General features: G+C 39.3%; 1 protein-coding gene across 21 annotated transcripts in view; it reads left to right on the top strand.

Annotated features, from left to right (window-relative positions):
* pla2g7 (phospholipase A2, group VII (platelet-activating factor acetylhydrolase, plasma)) overlaps positions 1–19023 on the top strand; it is a 75725-nt gene that overhangs the window by 41000 nt on the left and 15702 nt on the right. For 20 of the 21 annotated variants that reach the window (XM_059981834.1, XM_059981855.1, XM_059981853.1 and 17 more), the window contains 4 exons: positions 2708–2885; positions 6078–6191; positions 12018–12109; positions 18077–18247. In XM_059981834.1, coding sequence (XP_059837817.1) covers positions 2708–2885; positions 6078–6191; positions 12018–12109; positions 18077–18247 — 555 coding nt within the window. Of the gene's footprint in view, positions 1–2707; positions 2886–6077; positions 6192–12017; positions 12110–18076; positions 18258–19023 lie in introns of all 21 variants that reach the window. The other variant, XM_059981856.1, reaches the window with a different exon arrangement.

The raw sequence follows: 19023 nt of genomic DNA, 5'->3' as shown, positions 1-19023 counted from the left end.
CGAAAGTAAGCTAGCCAACACCATTAACAAGGATACCAAGTTTCGTCAGATACATAAAGTGAAATAGAGAGGTGAGAGTGGATATTGGACCACTGGAAAACACTGGTGGAGAAGTAGTAATGAGGGACAAGGAAATAGCAGATGAATTGAATAAGTATTTTGCATCAGGGTTCACTGTGAAGTCACTAGCAGTATGGTGGAAGTTCCAGGTGTCAGGGGTCGTGAAGTGTGTGAAATTACCATAACTAGAGAGAATGTTCTTGGGGAGATAAGCAGATAAGGCAGATGGTGTACAGCCCAGGGTTCTGAAAGTGGTGGTTGAAGAGATCGTGGAGGCATTAGTATTGATCTTTCAAGGATGGAAATGAACAAAGGCTGAGACCCTTTTTAAGGACTGGAAAGAAAGGGGGAAAGATGCCAGACTAAGAAGGTGGAAAAAGGTTACAAGCTTGAAGGTGATAGGTGAAGCCAAGTGGATAGGGGAGGGAACATGAAGTAAAAAAACAAGGAGGTGACAGGTTGAAAAGATAAAAGATTAGATAAGAGACCAGAGTGGCCCATAGGGGAAAGGGAAAGAGGAGGGGCACTGGGGGAGTGATAAGTAGGTGAGGTGAAGAGTTAAGGGGCCTGATTGGGGAACTGAAGTAGACAAAAGCAGGAAGGGGAAAAATTACTAAAAGTTGGAGAAATCGATGTTTATGACATCAGATTGAAGGCTACCTAGACTGAGTATGAGCTGTTTCTCTTCCAATTTGAGGGTGGCCATATTGTGACAGAAGGGGAAACCATGGACTGACATGTCAGAACAGGAATAGAGATAGGAATTAAAATGATTGGGCACTGAGAAATTGTGTTTTTTTGCAATCGGCCAACAATGTCCACTGTTTGTACATTTCCATAGATGCTGCCTAACTTACTGAGTACCTCCAGCATTTTGTGTGTGTTGCTCTGGATTTGCAGCATCTGCAGAATCTCTTGTGCTTATAATCTACAAATCCCATTCCCCTTTACCTTCTGAATCAGTCAAAAGTCAGTGCAGAAAACATTTCAATAGCTTTATTAAAAATCTATTAAAATAGCTTCACATTTCAAAAATATATTCTTCAAACTTACAATTATAGATGATTGACACAAAATTTATTAAAAGCACATTAAAGTTCAAATATTCTTGACAAATTTGCCACACTATTCTCAATGCACTGGAGTATCAAGGTAGAGTTTGTATATCAGGCCAATCAATCACATCATTCATGAAATACTTACAATAACAATGGAATACTTCTTTCAGTTACCACAGTGAAAATATTTGTTTATTTGCCTTGAAATTTACTTCCCTTGATGTACAATATAGTTCATACATAACCTTGTCCAGCGTTGCAAAAGATGTTTGTTTATGCGATGAATGGAAAACTCAAGGAAACAGGCCTCAACTCAGCGGAACTGGCCAGTTATTTGTGTCTTTTGTTCGGTTCCACTAAAGTTGTTACAGAAGATAAGCCCTGCACAAATTTCAGGCAAATCTGAACTCCTTTAAACTAATCCAATTTGAAATTGTTTTAGTTAATTATCTGCTCGAATAGTAATATTATTTGCTACAACAATATTTTTTTTGTCTGGATCACAGAGAGTGGAGTGAATGTGCTAAAACATTGACTTCTCTAAGTTCAAAGTACATTATTATCAAAATATGTACACAATATACAAAACAATGAAATCTAATTGAACCTATTTTAAAGAAGTCTGTCAAACACCCAAAGTACAGAAAAAAAGACCATGCAAACAATAAAAATAAGCAAATGACATTCAGAACTGAAGTTCACAGAAGTGGGTCTACAGCCAGGAAGCCAGTCATGGGAATCCAGGAACTGACCAGCCTCAGGTCGGTGCAGAAGTGAGTAAACCTCACGGAGCAGCGGCCCATCCCTCGCCTCTAGCCTTGACACCCTTGCCTTTACAATCTAGCCTGGTGCTTATATCAGCTAAACAGTGGGTCATTCCTCGATGCAAACAAGGTTGAAAGAAAATTTACAAGGATGCTGTTAGGCATGGAAGACCAGAGTTACAAGGAAAGATTGAATAGTTAGGACTGTATTCTTTAGAATGTAGAAGATTGAGAGGAGATTTGATAGAGGTATACAAAATTATGAGGGGTATAGATAGAGTAAATGTAAACAAACTTTTCCCACTGACTACAGCCAGAGGTCATGGGTTAAGAGTGAAAGGTGAACAGCTTAAGGGAAAGTTCTCCGCTCAGAGGGTTGTGAGAATGTGGAATGAGCTGCCAGCACAAGTGGTACATTCGAGCTCAATTTCAAGTTTTAAGAGAAGCATAGGTAGTAGGAAAATGGAGGTCTATGGTCCTGATGCAGGTCGATGGAAGTAGGCAGTCTATGGTTCCAGCATGGAATAGATGGGTCGAAGGGCCTGGTTGCGTGCTGTAAGTCTCGATGACTTATATAATAAAGAATATATTTGGTGTTGTTTGTATATCAGTATTAAAAAAAAAGGATTCCAGTAAGATTGTGCACATCTGGCCACGTTGTGACTGAGTGCATTACTTTCTTTAGGCAAAGAGCAGTTTGATTAAATAGTATTTCTGCTTTCAATGGAACTATGAAGATGAAAGATCACCCAGAATATGAAAACATAAATCTTGGTTTTTTTTAGTGAAATTGCTGAAAGAACTATGATCAGTGTTCATTTTTAGGGATGGATCAGCATCAGCAACTTTCTACTACGAAGAGAAAATAAGAACAGGAAATGAAGTAGAACAGGACGCCTCCTGCACAAGCTCAGCACCTACTCTGGATCATTTGGAGGAGAAGTGGTGTTACTATCAGCCGCACAAACCAGGAGAACAAGAATTCCTATTTCGAAATGTCCAGGTAAAGAAATATGAAATATGCTTGGAATCAAATGGAATTTTTTGTAGTTGAGAAGAGATTAAAGAGTTCTAAGGCAAACAATTTAAAACTTAAATAAACAGGTTGACACCTTGTAGGGCATTTAGTACTGCAGCATGAAATATGGCTTGTGGATTCAGGCTGCTTTGTCAGTATTTCCATAATCACTTCAGGAAATACTAACAGAATTATTATTTTAATATGTAGAGTAATCAGCAGATTCACTGTATCATTAAGTGAAAGCAAATTCATGGCTTTCAGCGGCAGAGTATTAATAAAATATGAATGCTAATTATTCATGCATGTTTTTAGTTGGAATATTCAACAGAAATCCAGAAAGGGCTGAAAAAGAATAGATACGTCTTGACATTTTTATCCCTAAATTTCTTTGAAGAATAAGAAATTTAAAAAATTGATCAGGAAAACTTGACATAATCGTTCTTTTCAAAACTCAGATGATATTTTGTGGTCTTAAAGTCCATTACTTTAACCTTCACTTGGAGAAGAAATGTGTTAAACATAAAACTTTAAATCTTTAAAAGTGTCCCACCTGTAATTTGCCATTTCCACACAAGTTTCAATGGTTAAGGAAAGATTAGCTTTATTTGTCAAGTGTGCATCAAAACAGTGAAATGTTGCCTTTGTTGCAAAGGCAACTATGCTGGGGGCAGCCCCCAAGTGGCCCCACACTTCTGACACCAACATAGCGTGCCCACAACTTACTAACCCTGTGGTGAACTACATATACCTGTCTGGCCACGCCCCCTGCTGACTGCTCCTGTAGCTCCTCCCACAGACCCCTGTATAAAGGCGATCAAGGCCTGAGCCCGGCCTCTCAGTCTCCAGGATGTAGTATGGTGGTCACTCACTGCTTGTTCCTTCTTCCAGTCAATAAAAGCCGATATCTTGCCTTACGTCTCAGAGTGAGTTATTGATGGTGCAACAAACCCTAACCCAAACATCTTTGCAATGTGGGAGGAATCCACACGGTCATGGAGAGAACATATAAACTCCTTACAGACAGTGGTGGGAATTGAACCCCAAATGGTGATTGTTGGTATTGCAAAGCATTGTGCTACATACTACACTACTCTGCCATTTCTTGTCTTTTGAATGATGCAGCAGCAACCTAAATAAACTAAATGTTGCAGATGAAATATGCAGTCATTTGAAGGGTAGTCATTGTGTATGTGCCTGCTGAGGAGGAACAGCTGTGTGAAGAAAAATCCTGTGTGCTTTGAAGACTCAACTTGTTTTACTTAAATATAATAATGAGGAACCAAAGAGAGGAGCTCGGAAGCTGGAGGCAAATCTCATTTACTAATCAGCAACAGTCCTCATAGGTAGAAAATGCAGCTTACCTGCTGGAGAACCCACAAGATGTCACCTACTTTAGTATAGATTATATACCAGAATTGGTGCAGTAAGTTGCAAATTCTCATTTTACAACCCGTAAATACAGGTCCTGTAATATTTGACACATTTTCTGGCTATAACGTCAAGACTCATCCTAACATTTGGTCTTGCTGTGCTCAGTGGGAATTGGAGAAATCTTCTGCAACATAATCACATTTGTATGAGTTTCAATTTTGTTTTGTACAAAGGATATCTGATGATGTCTGAAGATATGTTACGACCATTATCCCTTGCCATATTTTCTCTCCCTTAAACTGAGATAGCAAATTTGCAAACCCCGCCAATCTGATAAATGCGGAGAAAAATAAGATTGTTCTCACTGGTGTGGAAGAAGCTGAGAGGAGACCTTTGAAAGGTTTATAAAATTATGACAAACATGGGTAGAGTACATAGTTTTTAGCCAAGATTAGGAAAACTAGAGACCATAGGTTTTAGGTGACAGAGGAAACACTTAAAGGAGATCCAAAGGGCAAGTTTTTAAGACTTATTTGGAATAACACTTCACACCTAGATGGTGTTATATAATTACAGCATTTAAAAAAAACATTGGACAGATGTGGGTATAGGAAAGGAATAGAGAGATATGGACCAAATGCAGAAAAACAGGATTAGCATAGATGGGCATCTCAGTCAGCACGGACGTCCGATCTGTTTCAGTAGATTCAAATTTCAAAAAAGTAAAATTTATTATCAGAGTACATACATCTCACCACATACAACCTGAGATTCTTTTTTCCAGCAGGCATGCTTAGCAAATCTACAGAACACCAACTGTAAACAGGATCAATGAACAACAAACTCCAAATGCAAATATAACTAAATAGCAATAAATAGCAAGTATGAAATAACATGAAATCAGGATTGTGGTAATGATGATGTTGAATACTGAGCAAAAGTTGATGAACAGCATCCTGACATAACTGACATAGGACAATCAAGAGGCTGACAGCCAGTGCTCACCTTTCGCATTCGCCTCATTGCTTTGATCAGTGGAAGCTTTAACTGGCGCCCCATCCCACGGTTTCCTCACCACATGGCTCACACTCGCTGTCTTTACTCCCAAAATCCTCCTGGAGACTGCAAATTGCTGGATCACCCAGTATCTTTAAACTGCAAATCACAGTCTCCAACAGTTCCAGACTCACATTCAAGGCAAAAAACAGACACAAGTGACACAAAAGAAGTGAAATAAATAGGTTAATGGTCTGATCTGAAAGCATTTACCATAGGAGCATTGTACACAGGTGCCATCCTGGCCAGAAGGGGATTGTACATCCCCAACTTCTATGAAACTCAACAGGGGCATATTGCACTTAGCACTCACAAATTTACGAGGTGCTTTGGAATACTGTTTTCTGAGACCTGAAATTCATCTGCTACTGTTATAGTGATCTAATTAGACCCACCATTTTAAGGTACTGTGCAAGAAGTATAGATGTTGAGGATTAATTTACTTCCCTCTCTAACTCTCTAATGTTGTTGACTATTGTGTGTTTTGTCAAAAACTGACATTTATTCGGTATCATCGGGTGACTAATGAAAAATAGGATAACTTCTGAAGTCAAAACATATAGCTGTGCCTTTCATTAGGTTTAACCACTTTAACTCGATAGTTCCATTCAGTAAATGATAGCTTGAATTAGGTTAATCATTGGCTATTTCATCATCATGGGTTTTCCTGCTTCACTTGATAACTTTTTTTAATGGTCTGCAACAATTTAAAAACTGCTTTTCTCTTTATTTGTTTGTTATTTTCAGGTACAGCAGCGAGCAGAAGAATGTACCAGGGCCTTAAATCTGCTTACTGACATAAATAAGGGGAAATCTGTCCATAATGTATTCCCACTAGACTTTGATTTCACTAAAATGAAGGTATGGCCAGTTCATAGTATTGATAAATATAACAAATATGTGTTGGAGTTCCACCAAAGTACTTCAAGAATTTGATGTCAGTTTTAAAAAATAATTCAAATCATTATGATGTCGAGTCTCATCTTGGATCATGTCTACACTTTAGAGAAAGGAACTCATTGACCTTACCCAATCTGGTCTGTATGTAGTTCCATCCCTTCCAATGTCACTGTACATTAAAATAGCAGAACTGCTCAGTTGCAGAAAGAAGACATTTTTTTCCACAGTGTTCAAATAGGCCCACAAACTCATTATATTGACATTATATATCAGCACACAAACGGAACACTCAGCCCTGTAGGGCAGTTAATACTGCACAGATCCTATTACCTCGAAATTCCAGAGCACCCATTCTCATTCCACAAAATCCATCAGACAAACTCTGCAAGTTAAATAATAAATTCCACTTGTCAACTCGCCAATGACTGGAAAATTCTGAAAACATGCAGACTTAAAACTATTTTGCCTGTGTACTTTGAGCTGAAGCTTTTGAAATTTACTATTTAAATTCATAACATTTCCAAAGAACACTTCAGTGCAACTTTCCCTAACCCAGAAAGCCGTGAGTTCTAAAGAAGAATATCAAAATAAAATATTGATGCCAGAAGGCTAACAACAGAAAATACTTTCAATACTCAGTCGTGGAGGGAGAAACAGTTAATATTTCATTAGATGGTTACTAAACCTGAAGCATTGATTCTGTTTCTCTTTCCACAGATGCAGCCTGATCTCTGAATGTTTCTAGCATTTTCTATTTTTATTTCACAATTCTGAAAATGGTTCATCAATCCCAGAGACTGGCTGAACTGATGAATATTTCCATCATTTTTTTTAGTTAAACCACAAGAGCATAGTATTTGCTTCTTTTGCCATAAGAGATAGCAGCAGAATTTGTCCCATTAAGGCAGCTCTGCCATCTTCTGTCATTTTTCACTTAGCAGTATTTTTACAATATTTATTGTTCATACAAAATAATACTTAAAATACCACACATTCAGACTAATAAAGAAATTACAAGTTGCAGAAAATAATAAACATCAGTTAGTCTTCTACATGTTGGCAAGATGTAACGTGGGAATTAAACTTTAATGATTTGCATGGAAGTACAAAGTTGTTGTTGAACTTGCTAATAACATGAAGATATGTATTAGGTTATGAAGATAACAAAAAGACAATGGAATATTGATTAGCTGAGTGAGCAAGGGTCTGGCAAATAGAGTATTATGTGAGAAAATTACTATAGTATAGACTCTATAGTTAGGGGGTCAGACAGACGATTCTGTGGACGCAGGAAAGAAACTCGGATGGTAGTTTGCCTCCTAGGTGCTAGGATCCGGGACGTTTCAGATTGCATCCAAGATATCCTGCAGTGTGAGGGAGAACAGCCAGAGGTCATGGTATATATTGGTACCAATGACATAGGTAGGAAAAGGGAAGAGGTCTTGAAAAAAGACTACAGGGAGTTGAGAAGGAACTCTCAAGGAAGTTGAGAAGCAGGACTGCAAAGGCAGTACTCTCGGGACTACTGCCTGTGCCACGTGACAGTGAGAATAGGAATAGAATGAGGTGGAGGATAAATGTGTGGCTGAGGGATTGGAGCAGGGGGCAGGGAGTCAGATTTCTGAATCATTCGGACAGGTGTGACCTGTACAAAAAAGATAGCTTTCACTTGAACCCCAAGGGGACGAATATCCTGGCGGGGAGGTTTGCTAAGGCTACAAGGGAGAGTTTAAACTAGAATTATTGGAGAGTGGGAACTGAACTTAAGAGACGGGAAGAGACAGTTGGCTCACAAATAGAGAAAGCTTTGGAGACAGTCTGTGAGGGATATGGGCAGGTGATAGAGAAGGGATGCGCTCAGACGGATGGTTTGAGATGTGTCTATTTTAACACAAGGAGTATTGTAAGCAAAATGGATGAGCTTAGAGCGTGGATCAGTACTTGGAGCTATGATGTGGTGGCCATTACAGAGACTTGGATGGCTCAGGGACAGGGATGGTTACTTCAAGTGCCGGGTTTTAGATGTTTCAGAAAGGACAGGGAGGGAAGCAAAAGAGGTGGGGTGTGGCACTGTTGATCAGAGATAGTGTCACGGCTGAAGAAAAAGGAGGAAGTCATGGAGGGGTTGTCTGTGGAGTCCCTGTGGGTGGAGGTTAGGAACAGGATGGGGTCAATAACCTCACTGGGTGTTTTTTATAGGCCACCCAATAGTAACAGGGATATCGAAGATCAGATAGGGAAACAGATCCTCAAAAGGTGTAATAATAACAGAGTTGTCGTGATGGGAGATTTTAATTTCCCAAATATCGATTGGCATCTCCCTAGAGCAAGGGGTTTAGATGGGGTGGAGTTTGTTAGGTGAGTTCAGGAAGGTTTCTTGACATAGCCTACAAGAGGAGAGGCAGTGCTTGATTTGGTATTGGGAAAAAACCTGGTCAGATGTCAGATCTCTAAATGGGAGAGCATTTTGGAAGTAGTGATCACAATTCGATCTCCTTTACAATAGCTTTGGAGAGAAATAGGAACAGACAAGTTAGAAAAGCATTTAGTTGGAGTAAGGGGAGTTATGAGGCTATCAGGCAGAAAATTGGAAGCTTAAATTGGAAACAGATGTTCTCAGGGAAAAGTACAGAAGAAATGTGGCAAATGTTCAGGGGATATTTGTGTGGAGTTCTGCAAAGGTACGTTACAATGAAACAGGGAAGTTATGGTAAGGTACAGGAATTGTGGAGTACAAAGGCTGTAATAAATCCTGTCAAGAAGATAAGAAAAGCTTACAAAAGGTTCAGAGAGCTAGGTAATGTTAGAGATCTAGAAGATTATAAGGCTAACAGGAAGGAGCTTAAAAATGAAATTAGGAGAGCCAGAAGGAGCCATGAGAAAGCCTTAGCAGGCAAGATTAAGGAAAACCCCAAGGCATTCTACAAGTACGTGAAGAGCAAGAAGATAAGACATGAAAGAACAGGACCTATCAAGTGTGACAGTGGGAAAGTGTGTTTGGAACCAGAGGAAATAGCAGAGGTACTTAATGAATTCTTTACTTCAGTATTCACTATGGAAAAGGATCTTGGTGATTGTAGTGCTGACGTGTAGCAGACTGAAAAGCATGAGCATGTAGATATTAAGAAAGAGGATGTGCTGGAAAACATCGTTGGATATGTCACTGGGACCAGATGAAATGTATCCCAGGCTACTGTGGGAGGTGAGGGAGGAGATTGCTGAGCCACTGGCGATAATCTTTGCATCATCAATGGGGAAGGGAGAGGTTCCAGAGGGTTGGAGGATTGCATTTGATGTTCCTTTATTCAAGAAAGGGAGTAGAAATAGCCTAGGAAATTATAGACCAGTGATTCATACTTCAGTGGTTGGTAAGTTGATGGAGAAGATCCTGAGAGGCAGGATTTATGAACATTTGGAGAGGTATAATATGATTAGGAATAGTCAGCATGGCTTTGTCAAAGGCAGGTCGTGCCTCATGAGCCTGATTGAATTTTTTGAGAATGTGACTAAACACATTGATGAAGGAAGAACAGTAGATGTAGTGTATATGGATTTCAGCAAGGCATTTGATAAGGTACCTCATGAAAGGCTTATTGAGAAAGTAAGGAGGCATGGGATCCAAGGGGATATTGCTTTGTGGATTCAGAACTGGCTTGCCAACAGAAGGCAAAGAGTGGTTGTAGGTGGGTCATATTTTGCATGGAGGTCAGTGACCAGTGCGGTGCCTCAGGGATCTGTTCTGGGACCCTCACTCTTCATGATTTTTATAATTGACCTGGATGAGGAAGTGGAGGGATGGGTTAGTAAGTTTGCTGATGACACAAAGGCTGGAGGTGTTGTGGATAGTGTGGAGGGCTGTCAGAGGTTACAACGGGACATTGATAGGATATAAAACTGGGCTGAGAAGTGGCAGATGGAGTTCAACCCAGATAAGTGTGAAGTGGTTCATTTTGGTAGGTTAAATATGATGGCAGAATATAGTATTAATGGCAAGACTCTTGGTTGTGTGGAGGATGAGAGGGATCTTGGAGTCCGATTCCATAGGACACTCAAAGCAGCTGCACAGGTTGACTCTGTAGTTAAGAAGGCATATGGTGTAATTGGCCTTCATGAATCTTGGAATTGAATTTAGGAGCCGAGAGATAATGTTGCAGCTATATAGGACCATGGTTGGGCCCCACTTGGAGTACTGTGCTCAGTTCTGGTTGCCTCACTACAGGAAGGATGTGGAAGCCATAGAAAGGGTGCAGAGGAGATTTACAAGGATGTTGCCTGGATTGGGGAGCATGCCTTATGAAAATAGGTTGAGTGAACTCGGCCTTTTCTACTTGGAGCAACGGAGGATGAGAGGTGACCTGATAGAGGTGTATAAGATGATGAGAGGCATTGATCATGTGGATAGTCAGAGGCTTTTTCCCAGGGCTGAAATGGCTAACGTGAGAGGACGCAGGTTTAAGGTGCTGGGGTGGAGGTACTGAGGAGATGTCAGGGGTAAATATTTTACTCAGAGAGTGGTGAATGCATGGAATGGGCTGCCGGTAATGGTGGTGGAGGTGGATACAATAGGGTCTTTTAAGAGACTTTTGGATAGGTACATGAAGCTTAGAAAAATAGAGAGCTATGGGTAAGCCTAGTAATTTCTAAAGTAGGGACATGCTCGACACAACTTTCTGGGCTGAAGGATTCGATTACATAGAGCATTTGTGAGACTACATCTTTGGATAACTTGCATTTCCAGCATCTATAGCATCTCCTGTGTTTATGATGTGTTATTTTAATATTTTTAAGGCAGAGTTGGATAGCAAGATGACAGGTTACCGTTAGTAGGCAGGAATGCAATTAGGGTTGGTAAGATCAGCCTTGAAGGTTTGAGAGCAGGTTGATTTTCACCATTCAAAATTGATTGTATGATTTCAGTACACTTGTTCTCTGTACCACATCTACCCAGATATATTTTCCTGGACAGACAAATTTATTTTCTTTCACGCCTCATTGTTCAACAGTCTCATTGCAGAGTGTTGCTGAATATTCGCTTGTTCCCATACAGTTGGGAATTTATTTTGAACCAACTTGCTGATTCCTGCCGTTACTCCCCTCTTGGCTGCTGCTAGTCATTTTGCACTAGAATATCTCATGATTATTCCCTTGCCCAATAACTTTGTTCTACTCTCTCCACTTCCCCCTGTGATCTGCAAACAAACTCCACTGTCACATTTTTAGATTTGGTAAATAGGAGAAACATCAAGAACCAGCAGTATGCTAAAAAAAAACATTAAATTATACTTTTAGTTAAAAATGCACACTTTATTATCTCAAGTTCATATGAAATTACCTTTCAATTCATATTCATGTGGACTAGTAATAATTTTGAAATATCTGTCGAGAGCTAGTAAAATATGATCTGAGAAAGAGCAAGATAAAGTCTAAGCATGGTACTTTTGGTTCAAACACATTGTTAGGTTGGGAAAAAAAGCTCTCAGAGCTGCAGAGATTAGTAAGGTTCGACAGTTGCCCTCTTCTAGGCTTCTAAGATACGAAAACGATAGATTAATTCAACATTTAAAACAATGTGAACCAGTAATAGGAGTTGGCTCATGTCCTGTAAAAAAGAAGTTCCTTTTTACCCTCACCTATATAACAGCTGAGAAATTAGACTAAATTGCGTGTTTTGTCCATAGATTATAAATATACAGATTCAAAATAAGGTCAATTCAAAAAAAATATTGGTTATTTCAAAGTAAAATGTAATAATTATTCTGCTTTAACATTGTCCTACTTTTTTTGTAGGATTGCCTTGATCTGTGTAAGGTAGCTATTATGGGCCACTCATTTGGTGGTGCTACAGTTGTTGAATCACTTAGCAAGGAGCTTCGGTTTGGGTAAGTCTCATTGAATTGGAGACAGTACACAGTGAAAATTATTTGTAGAAGAGTGCAAAAAACTGAGCACAGATCTCCATGTTAATTTGTGCTATGGCTATGCTTTATAAAATTTATAGAAACTAAAATGCCCAATGCTTAACCTATAATTTTCTTATTCATTTTATAGAATTTTTTTGTTTAGTAAATGAGAATGCATCAGTAACCTGATGTAAACAAGAATGCTCTAATTATGCCTATGATTGATTTATTCATTTAAAAGCAAAACTTCCCTCATTTCATTTTAACATACTAAGATTACATGTCACCACTTACAACCCTGTGATTCTTTTTCTAAGTACGTCCACAGAAAAAGAACCTCAGGGTTGTGCTTAGTGACGTGTGGGTAGTCTGATAATCAATTTTACTTTGAACTTTAGTATTACATGTTGTCACAGAAAATGGTAGAGGAACTCAGCAGGTCAGGCAGCATCTATGGAGAGGAATAAATAAGTCAACATTTAAAGGCAAGACCATTCTCAGAATCTACAACTTCTAGCTAGAAGAAGTATATTCAGCACTTTTAAACATTGTATATGATAGTGAAATCATCATATCTTGAGTATCTTTAAAAAATACAACAGGTTCTACTTCTTGTATATGTAGATTTCCTCAAAACACATGTTATAGATGTTAGAAGGCTGGAATGAAGGAAAAATCACCAAGCAGTTCAAGTACTATCTTTAGTGAGAAGGAAATAGGATTAATATTTTCAGGCAATAACTATTAAGGTATCTCCCCGAAAGTCCCAATGATTTAAGATGGTGTAAATGTGCCTGAGAAATAAATGATAACTTTCAGAAAATAAATGTGTGTAACGTTCATATGATTTTTATCCTTACTCAGTTGTTATCTTTACTCTTCAGGATGTTCACATCTGGTGTAACTCCTGTCTCCTAAAATCATCTTCATCAACCTATGAGACCAAGTTCACCAAGCATCAATCAGTTATTGTGATGAGATCGTTGGACCCAGACGAAGGAAGCAAAATGAATAGAAATATGCAAAGCAAAGAATATGGAGGGGAAAAAGAATTATAGTTATTGACAATTATGTCAATTAACCTTGACCAACCACTGGCATTACTATTAAGGTGCTTGACAAAAGCCTTTTTAAAGGAAAAGGGCAGACTAATTATTTCCATTACAAACACGAGGACATCTGCAGATGCTGGAAATTCAAGCAAAACACACAAAATGCTGGTGGAACGCAGCAGGCCAGATAGCATCTATAAGGAGAAGCGCTGTCGACGGTTCGGGCCGAGACCCTTCATCAGGTCTCTGCCCGAAACGTCGATTGTGCTTCTTTCTATAGATGCTGCCTGGCCTGCTGCGTTCCACCAGCATTTTGTGTGTGTTAATTATTTCCATTGCTGTCTCTGGCAGACCCTTCCACACTTAATGCTGCAAGTCTCGTGGTGGACATGATACTTCTCCAACACACCATGCAGCCCACCACTCTATTACTTTAGTTGCAATTCCTCTAACGAGGAACTGAAAATAGTCCCTGCTTTGTCACCACAGATGTCTGATAATAGTGTTCCATTTGAATAATAATGTATTACAGAATATACATAAATTCATTGCAGTCTCTGGCACGCCTGTCCTGTTGCTTTAAGCTGCAAGTCTAGTGCTGGACTTGATAATTCTCCAACACACCATGCGGACAACCAGTTTATTACTTTAGGTGCTGTTCCTCTAACAAGGAACTGAAAATAGTTTCTGTTTTGTCACTGCAGGTCTCTAATGTTGCTGTTCCATACGAATAATAATACAGAATGCTCACATCTTAATTCCTCTACTTTACAAATTGAGCCAATTAGCACTCACTTAGATTCACTTATCAATCTTCTCATTCTTGAAAAAATGATAGTGATCAAGAGCTGTTAAATTGCCCCAGACTCCAGTGGTTAGTGCAATGCCAACAACCCAGGTTCAGTTCGCGGCTGTCGGTAAGGAGTGTGTACATCCTTCCCGACCGTGTGAGTTTCCCCTGAGTGCTCTGGTTTCCAAAAGATGTACGGATTAGTAGCTTAATTGATCTCGTGCAGGCTCGTTGGGCCAGAAGTGCTTGTTACTGTGCTGTAGGTTCTGAGGTGGCTACTAAACTCCATGCAGGGTCCACAATTCTGCCTCAGTTGGGGTAGGTCAGTATTGGATGGGGAGATGGGTAAATTGTATGCAATGTCATGCACTTCTTCCACTCTATGCTCTTGCCATCCATGTGTTTCCGTTGTAGAGAGTGATGATGTGTCCTTCCTGGAAGTTTCCTCACCATTTGAGTGGTCAAAAACTAAGAATTGAAGGAGTTGTTTATTGTCATTCAACCGTATATAAGAATACCGCCAACTGAAACAGCATTCCTCCGGCCCAAGGTGCACAACATAGTGCATATAACTCACGCACGATGCATAAAGAAATATTACCACAAATACATTTATAAATAATAAGGTGCAGTTACAACATAAATTAAAAAGTAAACAGTAAAACGCAACTGGCACTTCATAAGTGATAGGACCTGGGTGATGGCAGGAAGTTTAGTAAACTCACAACCTGAGGAAGTAACTGTTTCCCATCCTTGCCCTGATGCTGTAGTACCACCTGCCTGATGGTGGGGGGGTGGGGGAGGTCAAAGAGATTGTTGTACGGATGGGAAGGATCATTGTCAATGTTAAGGGTCCTGTGTACCTAGCACACCCAATAAATATCTCAGATTAGGTAGAAGAGAGACCCCGATGATTCTCTAGTAGAGCTCGTAATCCTTTGCAGGGTCTCGTGGTGAAATGCCTTGCAATTTCTGTAACAGGTGGTGATGGAGCTGGTCAGGACACAGTGGTGCTCCTATAAAAATTGGTTAGAATGGGAGGGGGGTGTGCCTCACTTGCCTCAGTCTCCTCAGGAAGTGGAGATGCTGCTGTGCTTTCTTGACTGCAGGTGGTGTTGAGGGACCAGGTGAGATCCTCCATTATTTGCACTCCCAGAAACTTGGTCTTCCCAACTCTCTCAACAGTGGAGTCGTTTATGTGCAGTGAGAAGTGGTCAGCCTGCACCTTCCTAAAGTTCACAATCATCTCTTTAGTCTTGTCCACGTTGAGACTCAAGTTGTTGCACTCCCACCATTCTACCAAACTGCTCCACCTGCTCTCTGTACGCCACCTCATCATCGTTGATGAGCCAGCCACTCTTGTGTCATCAGCAAACTTGATGAATTTGGTTTGAAATGGATCTAGCAGTTTAGTCGTGCATCAGCACCGTGAACAGCAGCAGACTGAGCACACGGCCCTAGGGTCACCGGTGCTCAGTGTGATGGAGCTAGAGTTGTTGCTGTCATCGCATACTGACTGGGGTCTTTCTGTCAAAAAGTCCAAGATCCAATTACAAAGAAAGGTGCTGACATCCAACAAGGACAGTTCACCCACCAGCTCCTGAGAGATTATGTAGTAAATGCCATGTTGAAGTTGATAAACAGCATCTTAGCATATGAGGCATTATTTTCCAGGTGGTACTGGACAGGATGGGAAGCATTCTCTCTGACTCTAGGAAATATCTTGCAGTGGAATGCTTGCATTGGCAGTCTGGTAGGTGAATAATAGAGTCTGGTCATTACAGCTTGGTATCATACTGGAGGTAGTCATTTGGGAGAGGACTCTGATGATAGACAAATATATGTTAGTGAACTTGAAACGTTTGCCAAAAGAGGCTTGTTATTATTTATTTTAAGTGCTTTGAGGCACGTACCATGGGTAGTGATCACTGATGCTTGGCAGACTGAGCTTAGTCTGCCAAGTTTGAGATCCTAGTCTTTGAACATTCTTTTCCTTGGTCTGTGATGGTGGACAGGAGGCACTGCTGAATTTCATCATTGATATTCGCCTTCACTGAGAAGTAGTTGCTAAAATGGAAAGAATCTTCACTGTGAAGAGTCTTGCGCTGCAGAAGCAGGTTGAGAGAGGACTTTTCTCTCCATATGTTTAATGCATTCTTTCAAGTGCTTTATTAAAGGTATCAGCAATGACATTTAACACTGTCTTGGAGTGTGTACACATACCGGCATTGTCTGCATGGTGGAACTCCATGACACATTAATGGCATATAAATTTACATCAATAGACATATTTATTTGGATTATAAAATAAGCAAAGAGACCAACATGAATAATTCCACAGAAAATGGGAAGTGAGTAAACCAAGGGAAACATGTAGTTTAATTAAAGATAGCAAAGGTTGAAGGTGAAGGATAAGGAGTTTCATTATACATTAATACATGTTTCTATGTTCTAACATAAAAGCAGACCATTCAGAGCATCACATTACTCTTGACTTTTTGTTAAGAAATCCAGCCAGTTTCATTCCCCTGAACTATTTCCATAGCTCTACAAATTATTTTCTCTTGAGTATGTTATACTTTACCCTCCTTGACTGTTTTCACCAACCTTGAAGTAATTGAGTTCCAGCTCATAACCACTGTCAATTTAAAAACAAATATCCAGTATCTTTCTTTATTCATCACTATAAATCTCTGTCCCTGGCCCTTGATCATCTACTAATGGAACAGTTTGTCTAGTCAATCAAAATATACCTACTAAGATCTTGTATATCTCTCAAATTTTCTCCTGCACCATGAGCCCGTCCTCATCTATGGATCTGAAGTGGAGAGGGTCAGCAACTTTAAATTTCTCGGAGTTATCATTTCAGAGGATTTGTCCTGAGTACAGCACGTAAGTGCCATTACAAAGAAAACATGGCAGCACCTCTACTATCTTAAAAATTTGTGAAGATTCAGCATGTCATTAAAACTTTGACAGACTTTAACATGTGTGGTGAAGAATATACTGACTACTTGCATCATGGCCAGGAATGAAACACCAGTGCCCTTGAACAGAGAAGCCTGCAAAAAGCTATGGACACAGCCCTGTCCATCACAGGAAGAGCCTTCCCCAGCATTGAGCACATCTACAAAGACAGCTATTGCAGAAAGCAGCATCCATCATCAAGGACCACACACCCCCACCCCCACCCTAGGCCATGCTCTCTTTTCACTATTGACATCAGGAGAGGTGCTAGAGTCTCAGGAACCACACCCCCTAGGCTTAGGAACAGTTATTATCTCTCAACCATCAGGAACTAGAAGGGATAATTTCACTCACCCAATACTAAACTGTTTCCACAGCCTCTGGACTCTCTTAAAGGACTCTTCATCTCATGTTCTTGATAATTATGGCTTATTTATTATTATTATTATTATTATTATTATTATTATTATTATTTTGTTTATTTTCTTATTGTATTTGCACCTTGGTTGTTTCCTTTTACACCTTGGTTGTTTGTCCATCTTGTATGAGTTTTTTCTTGACTATACTGGGTTTTATTGCATTTACTTTGAATGCATGCCAGAGAATGAATCTCAGGGTAATATGTGCTGACATGTATGTACTTTGTTAATAAATCTACTTTGAACTTTGACATCCTTCCCAAAGCAAAAACTGGAAGAAATACTCCAGTTGTGACCCAATAGCTTTCATTAGATTCAACGTAAACTGCTTTATTTTTGTGCTCTCTACTTCTAGCCTATTTTAATTATGACTAGTTTATCAACGAATATAAGTAGAAGTTAATGATTTATTTTACATGAAGTAGTCAGAATCTAATAAGAGGAAGTTATCATATACAATGAAAGTGCAGTAAGAGAATTACTAAGTGATGAGTTTTAACCAAGGAATGGCCTATCTCTTCCATCTGAGTTGCTCCATAAAATAATTTAATTTCTTTCAGTTGGTTAGAAGAGATACCTTGATTGATCAGTTGATCAAAAGAGGTATCTAGTGACAAATAGCTATTTAACATTAAATTGTTTTATAAATGACTGCCAAATATGTACATCAAAGAGTATTTATTAATTGAATTGCATTGCACTTTTCTTCTATACACAGTTGTGGAGTGGCATTAGACACTTGGATGTTCCCTCTAGAAGATGAGATTCATGAAAAGGTACAGAAGCCAATATTGTTCATCAACTCTGAAAAATTCCAGTGGCTTGCAAATATTCTGAAAATTAAACAACTTGATTCGAACACCGTACAACGAAAGATGATAACTATCATGTGAGTAACTGTAAGTATAGGTAAATTAAGCAAATCAGTGAACTATATTAACTATGAGTTGATTATATCTGCTAAATAGTTTCTAATTATTTATAGAATGCATGGATGGTTGAAAATTATTGTCAAAAGCAGTCAAATATTTGAACAAAATAATCTTTACTGGTTTACACAAACAAGCATTGTCATCTATAATTTCAAATTGAGAAGATCCTAGTTGGAGGAAGTTTGGTAGAACATATTCTTTTTAAATATCTGCTTTTTCTGAAGAACACATTAATCCAACACCACGTATAAAACTAATCCTAAACAAATAAAAAGTTTCCCAATTTCTTGATATCCAGGGCCATGTACTTAGCATTCCCTTCACAAGTTTTCAGTTTTGTATGCAGAAGTGCAAGTTTCAATTTGGTTTCAAAATAACAGCGATCTAAGTCAAACTCCAGAATTTTAAGCTCAAGCCCAAAAGCCCAGGTTTTGTGATCAGAAATGAAGTGGACACGTGCTATTCGTTAGGCTTACAAGCATCTGTAGAATGCTGCTGGAATCTTAGGCAGCATCTTAGTCACGGGAATCGGTCATGTTCTTCACAGATCCTGCTCAGTGAACATTACCAGTAGTAGTGGAATTCCTCAATTAATCAGATTGGAAGGTCTACAGTGCCGGTAGGGAGGGAATGTTTCTAGAAGAGGATGGTGAGTGACTTGGAGGGGGTTTTCAAATTGGTGGTGTTCCCAGGTATCTGCTGTTCTTGTCCTTCTCGATTAGAGTAGTTGTGG

This window comes from Hypanus sabinus, chromosome 10 (genome assembly GCF_030144855.1).
Source record: "Hypanus sabinus isolate sHypSab1 chromosome 10, sHypSab1.hap1, whole genome shotgun sequence".
Classification (NCBI taxonomy): domain Eukaryota; kingdom Metazoa; phylum Chordata; class Chondrichthyes; order Myliobatiformes; family Dasyatidae; genus Hypanus; species Hypanus sabinus.
This window is presented reverse-complemented; position numbering and strand designations above follow the sequence as displayed.